The following is a 20,469-nucleotide window of genomic DNA, read 5'->3' as shown; positions in this document are numbered from 1 at the left end:
TAATCACCGTGTACGTCTGAGTGACAGTAAATGCTCTCACTCTCGGGGATAATTGTCTACTTTTCCAGTCTCCACTCCTTTCTCCACTCAGCTGGGCCCGGAACGCCACCGCTGAGAAAATGGGCCAGAGTGCCCATTTCCGTTATCCTCACGGCGACCTCCCTGCCAGCGTCACTTTTCCCATAATGCAGTTTAGTAAATGCAGAAACGAGCAACGTCTAGAACATGTCTAGAATCGGTCCTGATGCGTGTGGTTCTCCACCGTGGAGGAGGAAGACCACCTGGCTGCAAGTATTCTTCATCCGGAGCAGCGTGGATGAAATGGAAAGTGACGGGCAGTATTCTTCTTGGAGAATAATATGACAGTTTGTCCCGTTCTAACATCACATTAGTTTAGTGACCTACACCGACGGAATACCCGGCAGATAAAACTTCATTCTTCATTCTGGATACTTTTCGGATCGTCTGTGCCCTCTTGTGAAATGAGGTGAAACCGAATCCTCTTTTCAGCAGGCGCTCCAGACTCACCTGGATTTTGTCCTCATTACGCCCCACGCTCCTTTTTTTAGCTGCTAGATTTAGTCCAGAGCGCGAACGTGTTGCCACTCCGGGTCGGTTGTCCCCACACTTCACCCAGCGGGGGACGCACACCTGCAGATAACGAACTCCTGCTCTGCCATTTTTACACCGTCGCCATGGTTACCCGCCGTCACCCCGCCTGACTGGACTTGACTGTCTTTTCCTGATGGAGGAATGTCTCTCCATATATCTGCATCTTATTCACAATCGATTACAGAATTTTAGCAAATTAATTGCATGTTTTACAAATAATTGATTGCAATTAATCATTGCAATTGATTTATGAGACCAAAGCTTCGTAAAGAGGCTCGTGCCGTAACATTCACACATACGCGCTGGAGGCGTTAACAGAAGCACTTCCCCTTCAACTGCACTGAATTGGGAATATAGCTGTTTTTTTCTTCATTTTAGAGTCAAAACGGACCATTTTAGTCTAGTTTAAGTCAATAAAAATTCATTCTATTCTATTTAACCCAGTCAATATAGTACAAGTACCAAGTAGGACAGACAAAAACATTATATTTTAGTCAAACCCATTTCATAATTAAAACAAGGTTATCAAGGTTAACCTTAACAAGGTTAAGGTTATTATATTACGGTTACCATATAGACTCAAGAATAGTCAACGTCCATTCCGGACACAGAAGACGCTCAAATTTGTTCCGTGTTTTTTCGACCCACTTTATTGTAAAGAAAGTGTCCTTGTCATTCTCTCCCAATCATCTGCTAAATTATCTAAAGATCGAATGAAATCTGATTATTGTCGCGATTGTGTATTGAGGAAGTGACGTCATCTGCGCAACCCGATGGGAGAGACAGGAAACAGAAATACTGCATAATAATAATAATAATAACATTAAACGAGAGGTAATATCGTCTCGTCTCGAGCAACACGTCTCAGCCGCTTTACATGTGGCCACAGATCCGGAAATGAACCAGTATGTCAGTACGAGTCTCTGTGTGGAGATTTTTAGCCCAACTTTCGCCTCTGTCTTGGTGCACCAGTTGCCACAGCAACCACGGTGTGACACCCTGACCCCAGCATGCCCGCGCGCCGTCCCTGTTGACCCTGCTCCTCTCTTGTCTTCTCTCCGTGTCGAGCAGCTGTGCACCCAGGGTGACGCCAGTCAGGTGATCGGCCCGCTGACGGAAGGCCAGAGGAGGAACGTCGGCGTGGTGAACTCGCTGTACCGGCTGCAGCAGTCCGTCGCCAAGGTGGGCCGCACCCATCCACATGGCCACTCCCACGAGCACCACATCGAGCACCACATCGAGCACCACATCGAGCACCACATCGAGCACGTCCGGTCATTTGGCGGCATCACCTTACAGGTGGAGAATTGAGCCACAAATTTAAAATTGGGAAAACCCGGCTGCTGAGAATATTGGGAGAATCTGGCCCGGCAAAGTTACATTTACAGCGTTTACCAGACGTCCTTATCCAGAGCGGCTTACAATCAGTAGTTACAGGGACAGTCCCCCCCCCCCGGAGACACTCAGGGTTAAGTGTCTTGCTCAGGGACACGATGGTAGTAAGTGGGGTTTGAACCTGGGTCTTCTGGTTCATGAAATATTTCAACAATGAGCTTGTAAAGTTAATCTGCGAAATCTTAGCGAGTGTGTACGTGTGCGTTTCAGATCGTCTCCAGTCAGACATCCTTCCCACCGGCGGCGGAGCAGTCACTCACAGCGTCTCTCGAGGTGCGGCGCAAACGGCACACACACACACACACACACACACACATCCACAGCGGTGGCCTGGCGAGTAACGAAACGGACCCGTAATCGGAAGGTTGCGGGTTTGAGTCCCGAGGTGCCACTGAGGTCCCCTTGATGCAGGTCTCATCCCCGGGCGCCTGTCATGGCTGCCCGCCACGACAGCATCCCACACAATTACACAATTACAGCTCCCAAGGGGGGTCAAGTCTGCACTTTTTGAGACCACGTCTGGAGGACTGAGTTTGGTCCCCGTCCCTCTCTCTCTCTCGCTCCGCAGGCGGTGCAGGCCCTGATGGACGGCGCCGTGCAGCCTCTGCTGCAGTCGGTCGGCGACTCCGTCGAGGCCATTCTCATTACCATGCACCAGGAGGACTTCTCTGGGTGAGAAAACAACTCCACATTCCGTCCTGAGTCCCACGTTGCCGCTTTAGGCCGAGACCTCTGATTGGCTCAAGTCCGGTTCGGGTGTCCGTTAGCCCCTCCCCCGGATTTCCAGCGCCGTGGTTTTAACCTGTAGATGTGTTTTTTTTTTTTTTGGAGAGTTCATGACCTTTAACCTCCACACTCAGTTCTTACGCGTTCAGCAGTCTGGACGCCGAAAGTCCGAAATCCCCTGAGCTCCGCCCACTTCACCAGACCAGCGGCTTCCTGTCCGGCCCGCCGCCACGTGAGCTTGCCGTGTGTGTCACATCAGTCTGAGGAGCAGAAAGAACGTCTACTTTCTTCATGCTGTAGACATCAGCCTTGTCATCAGCGTCTTTTTAAAAATTAGATCAGGCCGCTGCTTTTCTGCCCCATTACTTCCTGTCTGATATAGCTGAGCGCTGGTGTGTGTGTGTGTGTGTGTGTGTGTGCACGCGCGCTGGAGGCCATGAGGGACATGTTGGAACAGTGTGTGTCCCTTTCACCGTCCCGGCGCTCGTCTCCTTGTCTCGCGGTCTGAATGAAGGAGATGAATGTGCTGCTGCTTGATAACATTTAACAGACGCCGCGACGGGACGGTGACGCAGCGGATCTTTTGTTCCCGTTTTCCCGGGAGTGTGCAAGTGTGTGTTTCTTTGTGTCTCTCTGTGTGTGTGTGTGTGTGTGTGTGTGTGTGTGTGTACGTGGTTGGTTCATTGGGACTACTGTTATTGGGGGCCATGTGGGTACAGGCCACGTGAAATTCGGTCCAGAAAGCCCTTTGATGAACTTCTGTAAAAGAACGAGAGACTGTGTGTGTTCTTTCATTCATTTCTGCGTAAGGTCCATACATTTTGGGACACTTCTTATCTTTTTGGGCTCTGTGCACCCCCACAATGGATCTGAAATGAGCGAGAAGGTCTTCAGCTGAAGGGTAACAGTAAGATCGTAAAAGATCAACGCACGGGTTTCTTTCTCGTGTTCATCTGTAGTGGGTGGTGCCACAACAGCGATTGGACAGTTACTCGTGGGGTGGGGCTTTCGCACATTGGCGCCTACAGCTGCTGTTAAACTGTAAACTGCAATTCAAAATGAATTATTCAACTGAAACCCTGCGGCCTTTAAGAGCGAATTGGGACGTTGTAATGTTGTGTTAGGGTCACACTAGGTCCTCACTGAGTGTGTGTGTCCCCACAGTCCCCTCTCTGCTCCAGGCAAGCCGGACGTGCCGTGTTCCCTGTACATGCGGGAGCTGCAGGGCTTCGTCGCGCGCGTGATGAGCGACTACTTCCGCCACTTCCAGTGCCTGGACTTCATCTACGACAGCACGGAGGGCATCGCCCAGCGCGCCATCCAGCTCTTCATCCGCCACGCCAGCTTGCTCCGCCCGCTGGGGGAAGGGGGCAAGTTGAGGCTGGCCGCTGACTTCGCCCAGGTGGGTGGGGGCGGGACCAACACTGGAAATGTCCAAGCTGTGTAGAGATGGACACATTCATTCAGCGGCCTGAAATCGTCCCCGTCCTCGTCCCTGTAAATGTCATTGACTCGCACTGAAGACCTGACCTCGCTCGGCTGTGTGCGTTTCAGATGGAGTTGGCGGTGGCTCCTCTCTGCAGGCGGGTGTCGGATCTGGGGAAGCCGTATCGGCTGCTCCGCTCCTTCCGGTGAGTCGCGGTTTGACCCCCCGCCCCCGCCGGTGCTCCGCCCTCTTCACGTCACGCTCGTTTTTTTATCGTTCCGTTCAGGCCTCTGCTTTTCCAGACAAGCGAACTGATCAGCAGCAGTCAGGCGGTGGGCGACCTCATCCCCTTCAGCACCGTACTACACTTCCTGTTCACCCGCGCCCCGCCCGAGCTCAAGTCCCCCCATCAGGTACCACGCCCAGAACAATTCTAAAATATTATTATACAATAATAACTAATATCGTGTATATATCCTGAAACTTGCCTCTGAACCGGAACCCCACTTACTACCATCGTGTCCCTGAGCAAGACACTTAACCCTGAGTGTCTCCAGGGGGGGACTGTCCCTGTCACTACTGACTGTACACATATTTGTGTGTCTGTTAGACGTATTTTATATTTTATGTTAAAGACATAAAAGTGTAATATCTGGTTATGTTTGCAATATTTGCCTATTGGTTCATTGTATCCTTGCAATATTTGCAATATTGTGGTCTGTACAGTCGATAAAAGCATTTAGCTGAATATCATACCGTGTATGACTGTGTACGTGACAAATAAAATTAGAATTTGTAAGACGCTCCGGATGAGGGCGTCTGGTAAATACTGTAAATGTAAAACACGGTCTGACATAGAGCCATCAAACGAAACATCACGACAGGAATTTTCATTAAATTCTGCATCAAAATGTTCTCAGAGGCAACATAAAAAGATAAGAAAAGTTAGTAAAAAGGTGAATAATTTCGAAAACTACTTCAGCTGATTGTGTGTGGGACCTTCTGTTGGACATGTTTGCGTTTCTGCCCTCACACAGAGAGCGGAGTGGTCCGTTGCCCGTTACTCCCAGTGGCTGGATGACCACCCCGCTGAGAAGGACCGCCTCACCCTCCTCAGGTGAGTCCGCGTATCCCACAATGCCCCTCAACGTTCGCAAAGGGCAGCAGCGCAGCCGAGTGGAGCTCCGCGGAGCTCCGTGGCCCCCTAGCGACACAGGGGCCGCAGTGAACGGTAGAAAATGGCTGGTGGGGCAGCGCCCTCCACTGGTGCCTTTTTCTGCCGGCTGGATGTTTTAACGCTTGCTTCTGTCCCCTCTCCGTGTCTTGACAGGGGAGCTCTGGAGGCCTACGTCCAGTCCGTGAGGGCCAGACAGGGCAAAGAGTTCGCGCCCGTCTATCCCATAATGCTCCAGCTCCTGCAGAGAGCCACCAGCGGGCTGTGAAGAGCGGACCAAACTACGTATTGTAAATGGAAGGGTTGGGCACAAAGGTTCTAGTTCAGCGTTTTATTCGTATAGTTGTAGGCAAGGTGAGGATCGTGGGATCGTGGCGTCTCCGTGACGAGTGTTAACAGGAAGTGCTGTTGGTGTATTTTTTCCCGGGATTCATTTCTGTGTCTTTAAGATTAAAATAAAAATGCTGCTGGTGCACGTTTGGATACTTTCTCATGTCAGCGTTTTACTGAAAATTAATATTTTTAGAAATGAAATAAACGTGTAAATACACATTGCGGTAAAATCGGTGGGAACCGGTGTACGTAAGTATCTAAAGCAGCTGGTCAGGTGCAGCACGAGAAGTCGGTCGTCAGCATCACATCGATGCCGTACGTCTCCAGGACGCCCACCAGGAAGCTGTGGTCCGCTTTGGGGTCCAGGCCCATGTTCCGGACGTGATCCTACGTCAGCGTTACGGTCTGTGCTGCCTGTCGCATCCAGGAGGGTCTGGAATATTCTCGTGTTCAACTCGCTGAAAAAAAAGGAACCAGCGTTGTTCCAAATTTACGCAGTTTTAATACTTTAATAAAAGTCCAATACCCACGCAGTAAAGACACCGTCCTTCACCAGCATCTGCCTAACAAGCACATTAAACCACTTTACACTATACGTGACTGTGACACGGTGAAACGTGTCCTCTGTATTTAACCGTCACCCTTGGTGAGCAGTGGGACCATGTCAGGCGCCGGGGAGCATCGTGGGGGGACGGTACTGAGATCAAGGGGACCTCGGTGGCACCTTCCGATTAAGGGTCCACCATCCAAGTACTAACCAGGCCCAACCCTCCTTAGCTTCTGAGATCAGATGAGATCGGGCATTTATCAGCTGGTATGGCCGTAAGAAAACCTTGGTTGAAAATGTTTGAGTTTATAATCAAATAAATATATAAATAAATGAATGAATGAAAAGGGGTGGAGAAACATATCAAAGAGTGAAATTAATAAACTAACAAAGCGATTTAAAGCACCTCATATTACAAGGCCGTCTCCCATCCAAATACTAACCAGGCCCAACCCTTCTTAGCTTCCGAGATCGGGCGTTCTTCGGCTGGTAGGGCCATAAGCAAGCTCTGCTTGAAAACGTTTAAAGGAATTACACTGGAACGTGTTACTTTACTAATAAACCAACAAAGATGCAAAATAGTTCATCTAAAATGATTCATCAAGATTTACATTTAGAGTATTTATCAGAGCGACTTACAATCAGTAGTTAAGATACAGCTTGCAGCAACTGACAGTCTCACATCTCACTAACCAGCCCCAACCCTCCTTAGCATGAGAGAACAGATGAGTTCGGGGGGTTTTCGGCTGGTATGGCCATAAGCAAGCTTTGCTTAAAACTTTTTTACATTTAAAGACATTGCACTGGAACTTGTAACTTTAGTAATAAACTAAGGGCCTGTAGCCTAGGATCATCCAGCAGCGCTGCAAGCAACCGCATGTACAACCCCCACCCCCTCTAAGAGCCACCAGAGACCCATCCCGGCCAGGACCATATACCACCACCATAATTCACTGTAGGGATGGTATTAGCCTGGTTATGAGAAGTGCCTGGTTTCCTCCAAACATGACTCCTGACATTCACACCTAAAGAGTTTAAACTCCTGTTATTGGACTCTTTACTACCACACGATGGTAGTAAGTGGGATTTGAACCTGGGACTTCTGGTTCACAGGCGGGTGTGTTACCCACTAGGCTACTAGCACCAGGATAACAAAATAGTTCCTGACCAATCAGCACCCAATTGGATTTTTTTTTCTTTTCTAATATTCCAATTAACCAGCCAACTAACAAAATAAATGACAAATTTTATTACATTATTTAATTGCAGGAATGTCAAGCAGGCTTGTTCATGCAATGATGTTTAAATGAAACACTTACCAAAAGTTGGTGAAAGAACCAGCGTAGCTGGTTCATGCCATCAATAAATTAATTAAAAAGCAAATGTAAATAAGAGTATTTATAGTATTGCACTGAAATCATGGTTCGGTACTTGGTTTATTTATCATGGATGTGAATAAATCTGTAGGTGATATTTTATATGAAGCTGGAAATATTAACTTCCTGTGATTAGTAACAAAAAAGGAGAGTGAGTGTAATACATACGTTTAAATTCCATAAACTGTAAATAATTGTAGGTGTGGGCAGTAAAACAAGTACATTTACAAAGTTAGTGGTTTTCAGTGCACAATAGTACATGATTCATATTTCTCACATCCGTTCCACAGTATTATTAACTCACATATGTGACAATCCTTCAAATGAACAATATAAATATTCATACAGATTTAATCCACATCTAGCTACTGAAAGCATTAAACAATTTTAGAAGGATCACTCAAGTGCTTTAAAATACAGGGTGCGCCATTTATATGGATCCACCTTAATAAAATGGGAATGGTTGGTGACATTAACGTCCTGTTTGTGGCACATTAGTATATTTGAGGGGGGCAAACTTTTCAAGATGGGTGGTGACCATAGTGGCCATTTTGAAGTCGGCCATCTTGGATCCAACTTTTGTTTTTTCAATAGGAAGAGGGTCATGTGACACATCAAATTTATTGGTATTTTCACAAGAAAAACTATTTTAACATAACTTTATTCTTTCATGAGTTATTTATAAGTTTCTGACCACTTATAAAATGTGTTCAATGTGTTTTATTAAGGTGTATCCATATAAATAGCCCACCCTGTACATTGACTTGGGCATAGTTACACATTAATTACAGTTATATATGTTGACACTATTGTAAAGCTGTGCCGTGATTGTAGGAGGAAAAAAGAACAATTATTTTACATTTAAGGCATTTGGCATACAGCTTTGACCTGTAAACAGCTTATCGACAGTTTGACACAATCTGAAGGCAACAGAGGCCGGATGTGTAACACTGCAGTGCAGCAGGGATTGTCCCTCTGCCTGGTGTCCCCTCGCTACTTTAATCCACCTTGACCCATGGACCCATAACAACAACATTTATTTCTTATATAGCCCAAAATCACATACAGTATGTCTCAATGGGCTTTGACAGGCCCTACAGTTGACCCCCCCCCCCCCACACTTGACCTCACGTGTTTAGCTACTGCAACAATTTAGAGCTAGTTTTGCAAACGAATGGCAAGTCTGAAGGGCGTCTGACCTAAAGGTCCAATAACAGGAAGTACATGGAAGGAAAGGTGAGTGAGTGAGTGAGTGAGTGAATTATTTCCCAGTGCTCCGACCACCTTTATCCCACATTCAGCACGTGCTCGTCTGCGTGCTCGCGCAATTTGTCCGCCACCGGCTTGAAGTTGCCCAGTTTCAGCTTGAGGTTGAGCGCCTGGGTGAGGTGGCGCTCGCGCTTTATCTGCTCCTTCACCCGCTCTGGCACGTCGGGGATCGCGTAGGACAACACAAACTTCGTGACGTACACGATGTGCTGGTAAACAAGAGAAATAAGGACTATTATAATATCTCCAAATAAAAGAATATCTACTGTAGAAAATGTGTTGGTTCTTATTACCTCAACAACAATAATAAATGCCAGTTTGGCGGCAATGATGTGCCAGTAGTAAATATTGAACTTGTACTGTTCGTGGTGACCAGGTGGGTACCTGAAGTCCCGATACCTGGAATCAAAAGGAACAAGTTTATTTATGACCTTAATGTCACAGGATTTTCAGAAGACAACAGGTCGAAGCAGGAAGCGTCTACTGGTTATGTATATGTTGTAGAAGACAAACTAACTACCCACCCAGACCTTTTTGTTGGTGTGTAATTATTTTTGACACCTAGAACAAGAACTTTAAAGGTCCCCAGACATGAAAAAGGAGGGGGGGGAGGCCTATAGAAGTGGAAATGACATCATCAACACCGTTCACCAACCACAATGTTTTGTGCAGACAGGAAGTTGACGACATAATGAGCTAAATTCCAGATCCGACCATCTGAGCTGCTGCTCTCTGAACAGCAAAGAAGAATGACCAAAGCTCTCTACACCTATCACCATTTCTAGCCACCGCAGGACCACAGACAGGCTCGGGGAACTCATTAATGTTATTAATAATCTCACTGTCAGGCTCGTTTGATGACTGGACATGACGAGGACGAAGGACGCATTCACACAACGTCGCGAAACAGGGGTTTCACTGTCATGATTTGGTCCGGAAGAGGTTGCTCCGGGATCTGGACCGGAGTTTCATGTTGGTCCTGTGTGATGTTTCCTGATCGTGTTCACCTGCGTCTGATTGTATAAAGCTGCCCTGTTCGTGTCTGTTCACCGCTGGGTCATTGTTACATGTGGTACTAGGGTGTTAGTAGCCTAGCGGGTGAGACACTCGCCTATGAACCAGAAGACCCAGGTTCAAACCCCACTTACGACCATTGTGTTCCTGAGCAGGACACTTAACCCTGAGTGTCTCCAGCGGGGGGATTGTCCCTGTAACTACTGATTGTAAGTCTCTCTGAATAAGAGCGTCTGATAAATGCTGTAAATGTAATGTTAAGTGTTACTGGATGTCTCCCCTGTCCTGTTCATCAAGTATTAAACCCGTTTGTGTGACGTCGTGCCTATGCGTCCTTCTTCATCGTCATGTCCATCGTCATCATTCACCTGCCTCGCCATTCCAAACGAACGTGACACTCACAAAGTGATATTTTCGTGTCTGGGGACCTTTAATAAGATTAGTCTATGGATGGATTTCCATTAATATTATGCATTTACACCTTTTTTCTTTTGCTATAGCAAATTCGGAAGTATGAGTGCACGAACATGAAACTGACCTGCAAGTGGTGCTGTTTTTGAACCAGGGAGGCTCATCTTCAGGCATGCTGAAATTGGTGAAGTCGCTGATCTTGAATACCGAGAGTGTGTTGTTGATGTAGCCCTCCATTGTGTGGTTTGTGCTGAGCGCCATGGAGGTGGACCAGTAGTAAACCAACCGTGGAATCATATCCGAGGTGAAGGCAATGATCGCGGCCTACATTACGAGCATCAAACAATTTCTCATACTTTATTATACATGCCTCACTTTCCAACTCCACTCAAACAATATAAAAACGGATCTTTTAGAATGCATTAAAAATTTGATCTTTGTTACCCACTGTTATCACAGTTTTTTTGGCTCCACCTAATTATCAGCCTTTGGTAAGACTAATATGGTGCAAGAAAATGAGTGATTATTTATCCTCCTTATGACGCCAGCTCACATCAATAAATGTTATTCAAATCATATTATTAGTTATGTTTAGGTAGTCATTTTATTAACCCCATTGTTACCCAAATGTTCAGAATTCCCAGAATTTGGAGCTTTTGGAGAAAACTGTTAGGGGGTGTCGAAGGTATGTTAGGTATTTAAATAGACAGACAGGCCGTCCAATCAGTGCATTTAGGCATTATGAACAGAATATGATTAACAAAAGAATTCACATGAGCATCAGATGAGCCCTGTACTCAGGAAGTGGGGCGTCTGAAAAACTCACATTGGTCACCACAGCCAGGATCGCGACACCCTGGAGAATGGCCTGCCACGCCCCGATGTCCTGTGCCTTCTCTGGCACCATGCGCCGGCACTGCGTCGTCATCTTCCAAGCGTCCACGCGGATCTCGAACAGGTTGTTTACCAGGGCAAGAAGAGGAGCCAATGGGAACGAGGCCACAAACAGCGTTACAAACCCAAACTGGATGACTTGGAAATGAAGAACAAAACAACATTAAGTAGGACTTCAGAAGGCTTTAGAAGAGCAATTTATTACACAGTGGTTGCTCAATGGTTTGGTATTGAGTAACCAGGGTTTTACTAAACACCCGGATTATTAACATCTGTACTGCAATATACACAAACTACTCAGGTACGTTCAATAAATGGATTAGACGGGCTGGCACTTGCTGGTGCAAGCAATGTGAAGCAATGAACCCATAATTCAGTTTGGTAGAGCTTGACGTCACCCCAAGTTACGCGATTAATCACATCCCACATGTTTACTGAAAGAGTGCATGTGATCCCGAAAGTCAATTTATGAACAGCGTTCTTTAAGGGTTAATATCAAAAGCATAAAAAAAAATCCTTTGAAATGCAGCAACGGCCTCACCCATCTCCAGATACTCGTAGAACAGTCCCAGCTTCCCCACGGGCTGCAGCTGATAGTCCTGCTCCCACCGCGGTAGGACCTGTTCGGAGGTCTGCTGTGAGCAGCGGCGGAACATCAGGTTTTTCACCCACCTGAGGCGAGGATGAACAAAACTTTTACTCAACTTCTACTACCAGGGCACCTCAAAACATTTGAATATTGTGACAAAGGTAATTTCAAGCCTTCAGCCCCAATGTATTAATGGAATGAACATGAATATCATCGGAAAAAAAGGCAAAGCAAAGAATATAGCATGTAAAAAAAAATGTATCACAAAAACAAGTAAGTCATATAAAATCCAGTTACTCACGGCAGCAGGACCTCTTGTATGTTATTCCAAATGGCCTTACCACCCATAATGATGGCGAGCTGGGTGGTCAGCTCAATCAGGCATCCTCCAGGGTCACACTACACACCAACCAGACACTCGTGTGAACTAACCATTGACAGTTCTAGCGGATAATGGCCTCGCTCAGACACAAAGAGAAGCCCACCTCCTCATTTCGATACTTCCCCAGCCAATAGACTGGCTGTCCCGGGTAGCCGACCACTTTGCCCTTAAAAAATGCCACATATATGCAGGAGGAGTAGTAGTTGACGAACTGGAAGAGGAACATCTTCAGAGTCAGACTGTTCTCATAGTCGGTCCTTGTCCTTGGTAGTTCTGTGACGCATAAAGAACAGATGCAGAGAGAGAACTTCCACATTTCACATAGTTTTTCACGTAGACACGTGAACTTCCACATTTCACGTAGACACCAACAATTTCTCACCAAAGTCAGTGATCCAGATAGCCACCCGCTCATAAACAACGTTGAGGATCATGATGATGACAAAACTGATGAGTGACGCTGTGACAGTTGTAGCCATCTGTGGTGTCACATACCCTGTAAGAGGTTCCAGTTCTTTAATGTGTTTAATGTCTCTGTGGAGACTCACGGAGAAGGCGAAGAACACAGCCAGGCGGTACACGATCACGGCCACCACAGATACAATGATCAGGGCAATCTGGCAACAAAAATTAATTAATACATTTAATGAATTAATAAAACACACATATATATGTGTGTGTGTGTGTACATGCAAAGTGTGAAATAAAATATATGATTTATTGAAAAGACAAAACATACGTTAACATTTCAAATAATAAATTTTTACTTAGCAATGCATGCAATTATTTCAATGGAAGAATACAGCATGAATAACAAATAAATTAATTCATTGGATATTGTAAAGATGTAGCTGTAGATGTGGCTCATATTTACCCAGAACAGAACTGTGCCAATTCCGCAGGACAACCTAAGACACTTGCCACACCCTCTAAACGGGACTTTCTCTTTTTCCTGAGATAAAGTAATGCTGTGTGTTAGGCAGGAATTGGAGAGTTACTGAGGTATGAGGCCGAGAACCTTTTCCTACCTGGGTGACAGGATTCATTCTTTCGTGAACACACTTGGCCTCATATTCTGGCCTCGGCTGTTCCTCCTGAGTGTAAAACTCCACGGTATCCCATTCATATTCCAGCCGTGCTTGGTAACGCTTCCAAAACTCCAAAAACAGGGTTACTGCACAAATCGAAATGCATTTTCAGTTCTGTCAACATACTGTTTTAAAAAATTTGCATTCAACATGAATTTCAATCAGCTTACCCCAAATAGACATAAATACGGCAAACACCAACGTTGCATAGTTATCAAATATGCTGAGCTTCTGTGTGATGAATAAAAGCAAAGTTACTGTCACTGGAAGGATGCAACACATGGACATTGACTGGAATGCATGGAAATGCTTGTTTTTTCTGCATGCTTGAGCTGAGCACTAATTTAAATGTAATCATTATGAGCCTGGACGGGTCCATGAGGTCACTAATTGACTAATGTTCACTCGTTTCCCACTACAACAGAGGTCTTTCAGCACAAACTCACTTGAGACGTCTCACAGGTGGTGTTGAGTCTCCAGTACGTGCACTGCTTGTCACACCGAGGGCACATGAAGATCTCACCACCAATCTGGGGATCGCATACCTCCTTACTGCACAGAAAAAAACAGTTTAAACATTAAAAAATGCATTGTGGTTATTAAACATGCCTCAGTATAATGGGCTGCGTTTCTATAAGGTTGAAAAGGAGTTCCCATTACCTCCATGTGCTGGTTTCCCGTGTGTAGTAGCCATAAATGAAACAGGCGAGACCCACAGCAGCAGCCAACGTCAGCATGAATGTGTAGAAACCCAGCCAGGCAAAGTAAATTCCAATCTTCTCACCGTAATATTTCCTACAGCCAATACAACGTACTTATTATGTGCAGTATGAAATTAAATGACCACATATTATACTACGGGTCCAAATGGACGAGGAACGCAATGCTGATGTGAGGAACCTGACAACCATCAGTTGGCTCAGCACGCCTCTACATCACTGACCTGTTTTGACTGTTTTCCTTGCCTTCATTTAGCAAACAAATGACACACATTGTTCTGTTTTTTTATTCTAGTTTTGCTAAGTTTTTATTTTAATTCCACAGGGCAGACAATGGAAGGCAGTGTTGCTGTTGCATTTGAATAGTGCAAATTATTACGATGCTTTTTTGAGGACGGCGTGTCAGGATGATTTAATGCCTTGTGGGGATTTCATGCGATGTCGCACGCAACAATGCTAGTGGACAAATGGCAATGAGAAGCTGAATATTCCATTAAAGAAAAAACAGAAACCCAGACCTTCTGTTAGCAGCACAGTGGCTGTGACTGAGGCATGTAGCATGCAGAAAATATATGAATAAAACCAGTAAAAATCCAAATGATTGATAGCGTCTGGCAGCTGATGCTGAGCTTTACCTTATGAGGTCAAGAGGCTGCATCTTGTAGAAGCTGAGAGGATTCGCCCACTCGGTGTACAACAGGTACCTCTCATTGGAACTCTCGCTTTCTTTAGACTTCACGTTAAATCTGCACTGCAACATACATCAAGAATCCATCACAGGCCTGCGTGAAGCTCCACAAATGGGACCTTATGGTTTTTAACCTCTTGTATTTTTTTTTTTTTACATCGTGTAGAGGGTAGGCAGCCTTGTACACTCCTCCATCCAGAAGCTTGGAGATGCCGAATTTGGTTTTCCCTTTTGGTTCATACACGGCTCGAGAGAGGATGTAATTGGCCTGTAATGTTGAAGGACATGGTAGTCAGATTCTTCTCCTGGAATTATAGGCAGAACCTTGAAGAGCATTTTGTTACCATCCTGCTTCTCATGGAGGGTGTGAAGAAGTGATCTTTGTTCTGGACAAGGAAATGATCCAGCCTGTCCTTCTGAAAGGGGGCGGTGAAGTACTCTTGCTCCTTGTGAATGATGTCCTCGCTGGGGTAGAAGCACCTGATGAACCACCGAAGCGGCGACTGCTCCGAAGGGAGGTCGTTCGTCTCGATGGGCATTTTAATGTGGAGGATCTCAGCATAGGTGCAGAGCACGTCCCACGGCAAGTGTACTTTCACAAAAATGAGCTTATCGTTCACCACCTGTACACACGACCAGAAGGACATTTCTAACTGGTCAATATGGTCTAAAATAAACGTTAAATATGAATTATTCCCTGAGATTGTCGAGACGGTGACTTTTGTTACTCACTGATCTTGCTGCCTCAAGCTCCACACCCATCTTCATTAAACTGGACTCGAAATATTCCCTCCGTCTCTAAACAGAGGAAAGGACCAATCAGCAGTGGCATATGTACAGTAGTAGTTTTATTATGACGCACCACGAGGGTTCAGTACATGCTTTTCACAAATTAGAGGTCTTATTCATTTCAATTACATTGTTCTTTATTAAATAACTTCTGATGTATCATTTCCATAATTGTGTATTGCTACTGGAGTTATTTATAACACTGAGAATTGTGTTATAAAGAGACAAGCTTTGTCCTACAGTGGTCAGAGGGACTTCCACCAAGATATGATCGTTCAAATAGAACTCTAGACCCAACAAGTACATCTCGGTTCATAATTATAATTAATTCCAGATTTTGGAATTATAATTAATAAAATGTATGATGTGGATTCCCAGGATCAAATCCCACTTACTACCATAGTGTCCCTGAGCAAGACACTAAACCCTGAGTGTCTCCAGGCTGGGACTGTCCCTGTACCTACTGACTGTAAATACTGTAAATGTAAATGTCTGATTATTTTGTCGTTACATGTGGAACGTGGAACATGAGGAATGTTTGCCAGTCTCACATCAAATATGTCTTCAGGATTTACAAAAAGAAGAAGAGACCGCTGGCTGGTTATCTTGGACAGGAGAGACGGATTACCCAACACGCCCTTTTGGTTCCACTGTCATTACAAAATGAATCATCAGGTTTTTTAAAAATGTCATTTATGAGTTAAAAAAAAAAACCTTAGTACACTAATCAAATACTCCACACCACTGCATGTACTACACTAAACTTTTTATAAAAACTTCCATAAATGATATTACAAGTTGTTACTGTTATCAGTTCATTGTTTTCCATACAATCTTATGCCATACGTTTTTTATACAATAGCTTTATGAAATACATTTTGTTGTGAAAGACCTTGAGCAAGATCTGGCCAAGATCTGGTCCTTTCATAACCATAGCTAACTTCTCAACACACCCTCTGGAACACATCCTGTTTAAAGGTCCGGGACAGACAATTCTTCCACATTACAGTAGAAATGAGTTTTACTGTGTCCACATTCTATCTCTTTGCAAAGAAACTGGCAAATATGACTGAACAAACTGGATGGATTTTTTCCTTTTTAATACTCGTGTCATGAGTTTACCAGCAATACGAGGACATAGATGTGGACTAGGGAACATATAAAATGACCTGGCAGCGGAAACAAGGTACATTTATCCCACAATCAGAAGGAGAGAACGATTAGGAAACCAGGACCGTGGGACCACGCCCCTCCCAATGTCCGAGTCCAAAAAATCAAACTAACATTTTATCCGGTTTAATAACCAGAATATGTCAAATCTGTGAATCCGTTTCCCACACTAGGAAAATATGAAAATAAGAGCATCTTATCAGAACCCGTATGTTCTGGCTTTTGATAAGAATTCAGTGTTATCTGATATCCTACTTACTTTGTGCTTCTGGAAGGCATGCCGCTTCTCGAACTCCTTCTTGCTTTCATCCTCATACACCAACACAAAGTCGATCCGCCTCTTCTCGTCGTTGAAAAAGAGCGAGTCGGGGTTTCGGTTGAATTCCACCTGTGGGTACAGAGCAGGCCTGTCAGGAGGCTCGGGCTCCTCGATCCTGTACTCCTCCTCCTTCATCCCCTTGTACAGCCTCTTCTTTGGGTATGAACTTTTGGAGCTGAACCGTGCGTCCATTCCGCTCAGAGCCGAGTTCTGAGGCTGGCATGCAAAGCAGAGCAAAAAGACTAGCAAATAAAGGCCCCGCCCTCCTTCCCAGGATGCATCCCGTTACCTGTGCAACCTATGCGACTATGCAAGTGGGCACTGCAACGCGAGCGATGGCATTCATCATTTAGTTTGCCGCTGGTGCTGACCTCGTGAACTTTGAACCCGAGGGCTCCATCCGCCGCCGCGCCGTACTTCTGCAAGGCCTCCTGGGAGTAAACTGCGAACACAAGGCGGTTAGTTCGGCGCCTCACTTCATTCTTCTGCGCTTTGCAGGCCTGTGCGGGCAAGTCCTGCGCAGTCGTCTGCATTCTAAAACTGCGCCTGCACCCAGCCACCGTCGCGCAGGCGGTCCTGGACCTGCACCACACCGCGGACTGCATTCACCCACAATTTTCTATATAAAACTCTATGTATATTTCGGCTCATAAAATGTATTTCTACACAGATTTTGAAACACAAGAATGTCACTCACATGCACTGGATTGGTGTCATGTGATGTGACCCCATTCCTTGGGGTCCAAGTTTCTTATATTCTTACACACTCCAGTTAAACTGGCGCCATTTAATGTCCTGTCTTCGGAACCCACTTCAAGCGGAAGCTCACGCCGTGGCGACAGCTGACAGATGCAGACTGGGAGCGTTGCTAGACGGCTTCTTATCAGTCATGTGGCTTTTTAGGTCTGCTGTTGCGTTCCTGAAACTGAGTCGGGGAGCTAAAGCCCCTCCAGGCTTGGTAGACACGCGTGCAACGCATCACAGATCATAACAGGACATGTTCAATTCTTTGGAAAACATGACACACTGTGGTTGTGGTCAGAGCTGCAACTCACGCCCTCGGAAACATTCCACGGGCGTGGATGCATGTGAGCGCACCAACAAAGCTCCGCCCCAAGCCGGTCCTGGCACTGCGTGTACGCGAGTGAAAACGATTCCACGCTTCGTTTCAGGCTGATTCCAATCTCAGCAGAAAATCTGCATCCGATCGACAATCTGATTGATGACTTTTTTTCTGGATTAATTCAAATGTTCTAAAACACAGAATATTGCCTTTTGAAATGAATTGTCCCGATGACAGAGTGATCTGTGGTGTCTAGTGTCACTCGTGTGTAGACAGAACACCTGCAGTGGGGACATGGGACAGGCGTGTCTGCTCTGCCCTTCAGAATAAAACTGAATCACCTGACCCCTGACCCCTGACTGTGCATGAGGTTGTCCTGAAACTGGTACGCAAAACAATACAATAAAAGCACTTCCGAGCCAAAGGGGGAAATAACTTCAGCATAACGTTATCGTGCAAAGTGACTTGCTCTGTGACACTGCGGTAGTACAGGTAAAACCAGTGACTCTGTGGGCAGGTCTGTAACCCAATAGGCTGTGTGGGGGCGGTGGTGGCCTAGCGGGTAAGGAAGCGCCCCCATAATCGGAAGGTTGCCGGTTCGAATCCCGAGCCGCCATGGTGCGACTGAGGTCCCCTTGACGAAGGTCCCGTCCCCACTCGCTGCTCCCCGGGCGCCCGTCACGGTGCCCACTGCTCACCGAGGTTGACGGTTAAATACAGAGGACACGTGTCACCGTGTGCTGCGCTGTTTCACAATGACAATCACTTCACTTTCACTTCCCCCATAACAAGCAGAATTAGTTAATAAATCCCCGCCGCGAGTCCCATCTCAATCTTGCATAGAAGTGGCCTGCAGTGTGGTCAGTGACGGTCACTCGGACGCTCCATAAAAGCCACCTCAGCAGGCGGCCATGCGGCTTCAGAAGCTCAGAAGTTCAAGGTTGGGGAAGCGGAGCACGTTCTTTTCCTTCTGCTGTAATTCGACATGTGAACGTGGTGGTTTTTTTTTATTTGCAGTATTATTATCATCAGTTTATAATGTAAACAGCCCCTCAGCCTACAGGCCCGTTATCTGCTGGGTCAACATGACTATCAGCTCCTACTGCGGGGAGGTAAATAAAGAGAGGAAAGGGGGATGAAAGAGTGAAAGGACAAGCTGGGGCTGACAGCTGTTTACGTGCAACAGTTTAGGAGGCGAAGTTAGAACTTCAGGAACTGACGTTATGGGTGGAGGTCTCGTCGCGGTATGACTGTTCCTCAACTTCAAAGTTTGCAATAATGACGCTTACCCACGCCGTCCAACATGCCCAGGTCCACGTCCACGTCCGCCTGGTCGTCCTGTTCTGCGTCCGAGTCCATCTCCAACATCTCCAGGTCTCCTCCCTTCTCCCTCATCTCGCCGAATTTTTAACAAGACCGATCGACGGCAAAACGTAAACCGTGACGTGATTTTACCGCCGCCGATCGCTCCGGGATCCCGTCCGACACGCCATAACCGTACAAGTCCGAACCGGAGCCCGAGGTGGGGCCGAGAGAAGAGAAGAGAAGAGAAGAGAAGACAAGAGAAGAGAGGAGGAAAAAGCAGAAGGACGTCTTCTGGAGCGCTGCTTCTGCGGGCTCGGTTTCCGGTTTCAAACTCTGAGATCCACACACACACACACACTCACTTACACACACACACACACACACACACACACACACACACACACACACACACACACACACACACACTTACACACACACACACACACACACACACACACACACTCACTTACACACACACTTACACGCACACACTTACACACACACACACACACACACACACACTCACTTACACACTCACTTACACACACGCACACACTTACACACACACTCACTTACACACACACACACACACACACACACACACACTTACACACTCACTTACACACACACACACACACACACGCACACACACACACACTCTCTTATACACAGAGAGTGAGAAGCTGTTACTTTGTAACCCCTGACAGTTACTTTCACACAAAACCACCTTCACTGTTTCAAAACAGAGTGTGTGTGTGAGTGTATGTTTGTGTGTGTGTGTGTGTGTGTATGTGTGTGTGTTTGTGTGTGTGAGTGTCTGGAATGACCATAACAGGACATTTTGCAAGCTTTACAGGAAAGTAAAGGTATTAAAAATGACCACAGTTTGATTTAAATTTCTGTGCCGATTTATTTTCTTAAAAAACATAGATGACAGTATACAGAGTAAACAGTACTTCAAATTTTATTTTACATTTCAGAACAGTTTCACCCCAAAATGTCACTAGTGCCCCCTCCAAATGCCACTTCCATTTCAAATGTACATTCCTTGTCTGCATCTTATTTTATATATAATACATATATAAAGTCTATATAATTTTTGGGAAAATAGACTAAACAGAGAAGAAGTCTTTATAATAATAATAATAATTTTCATTCACATCATAGCAATAATATAATA

At 45.8% G+C, this 20,469-nt stretch overlaps 2 protein-coding genes across 3 annotated transcripts in view; one reads left to right on the top strand and one right to left on the bottom strand.

Annotated features, from left to right (window-relative positions):
• Window positions 1–5,821, top strand: part of cog5 (component of oligomeric golgi complex 5) — a 37,613-nt gene extending 31,792 nt beyond the window's left edge. The window contains exons 15-22 of the mRNA XM_028954792.1: window positions 1,684–1,794; window positions 2,218–2,280; window positions 2,576–2,679; window positions 3,898–4,135; window positions 4,288–4,364; window positions 4,446–4,572; window positions 5,197–5,276; window positions 5,490–5,821. Of these exons, the coding sequence (XP_028810625.1) occupies window positions 1,684–1,794; window positions 2,218–2,280; window positions 2,576–2,679; window positions 3,898–4,135; window positions 4,288–4,364; window positions 4,446–4,572; window positions 5,197–5,276; window positions 5,490–5,601 (912 nt within the window). The 3' untranslated portion in view covers window positions 5,602–5,821. The remainder of the gene's footprint in view (window positions 1–1,683; window positions 1,795–2,217; window positions 2,281–2,575; window positions 2,680–3,897; window positions 4,136–4,287; window positions 4,365–4,445; window positions 4,573–5,196; window positions 5,277–5,489) is intronic.
• Window positions 5,822–8,294: 2,473 nt separating this feature from the next.
• ano6 (anoctamin 6) lies at window positions 8,295–19,643 on the bottom strand. Of its 2 annotated transcripts, XM_028954704.1 has the most exons (20): window positions 19,274–19,643; window positions 17,293–17,363; window positions 16,862–16,990; window positions 15,376–15,441; window positions 14,988–15,266; window positions 14,801–14,911; window positions 14,591–14,706; window positions 13,897–14,031; window positions 13,683–13,788; window positions 13,407–13,467; window positions 13,177–13,322; window positions 13,023–13,100; window positions 12,531–12,765; window positions 12,252–12,421; window positions 12,068–12,165; window positions 11,719–11,849; window positions 11,110–11,315; window positions 10,411–10,607; window positions 9,152–9,257; window positions 8,295–9,067 (listed from the first exon to the last, which is right to left on the bottom strand). In XM_028954704.1, exons 1-20 carry the CDS (start codon window positions 19,377–19,379, stop codon window positions 8,876–8,878), a joined length of 2,739 nt encoding a protein of 912 aa, XP_028810537.1. In that variant the 5' UTR covers window positions 19,380–19,643; the 3' UTR covers window positions 8,295–8,875. The 2 variants fall into 2 exon arrangements, with proteins under 2 accessions (XP_028810537.1, XP_028810538.1); XM_028954705.1 differs by lacking the exon at window positions 17,293–17,363.
• Between the last annotated feature and the right edge of the window lie 826 nt (window positions 19,644–20,469).

The sequence above is a fragment of the Denticeps clupeoides genome, chromosome 15 (assembly GCF_900700375.1).
Source record: "Denticeps clupeoides chromosome 15, fDenClu1.1, whole genome shotgun sequence".
NCBI lineage: Eukaryota > Metazoa > Chordata > Actinopteri > Clupeiformes > Denticipitidae > Denticeps > Denticeps clupeoides.
This window is presented reverse-complemented; position numbering and strand designations above follow the sequence as displayed.

What these genes read in the sequence shown, in the direction of transcription:
- ano6 (XM_028954704.1), bottom strand. Translation starts at nt 19,379, where the DNA reads ATGAGGGAGAAGGGAGGAGACCTGGAGATGTTGGAGATGGACTCGGAC. An exon ending in CGGGAAACCAGCACATGGAG is followed by an intron (nt 13,789 to 13,896) that starts GTAATGGGAACT and finishes TTTTCTGTGCAG; the next exon opens with TAAGGAGGTATGCGATCCCC. An exon ending in TTGGCACAGTTCTGTTCTGG is followed by an intron (nt 12,766 to 13,022) that starts GTAAATATGAGC and finishes TTTTGTTGCCAG; the next exon opens with ATTGCCCTGATCATTGTATC.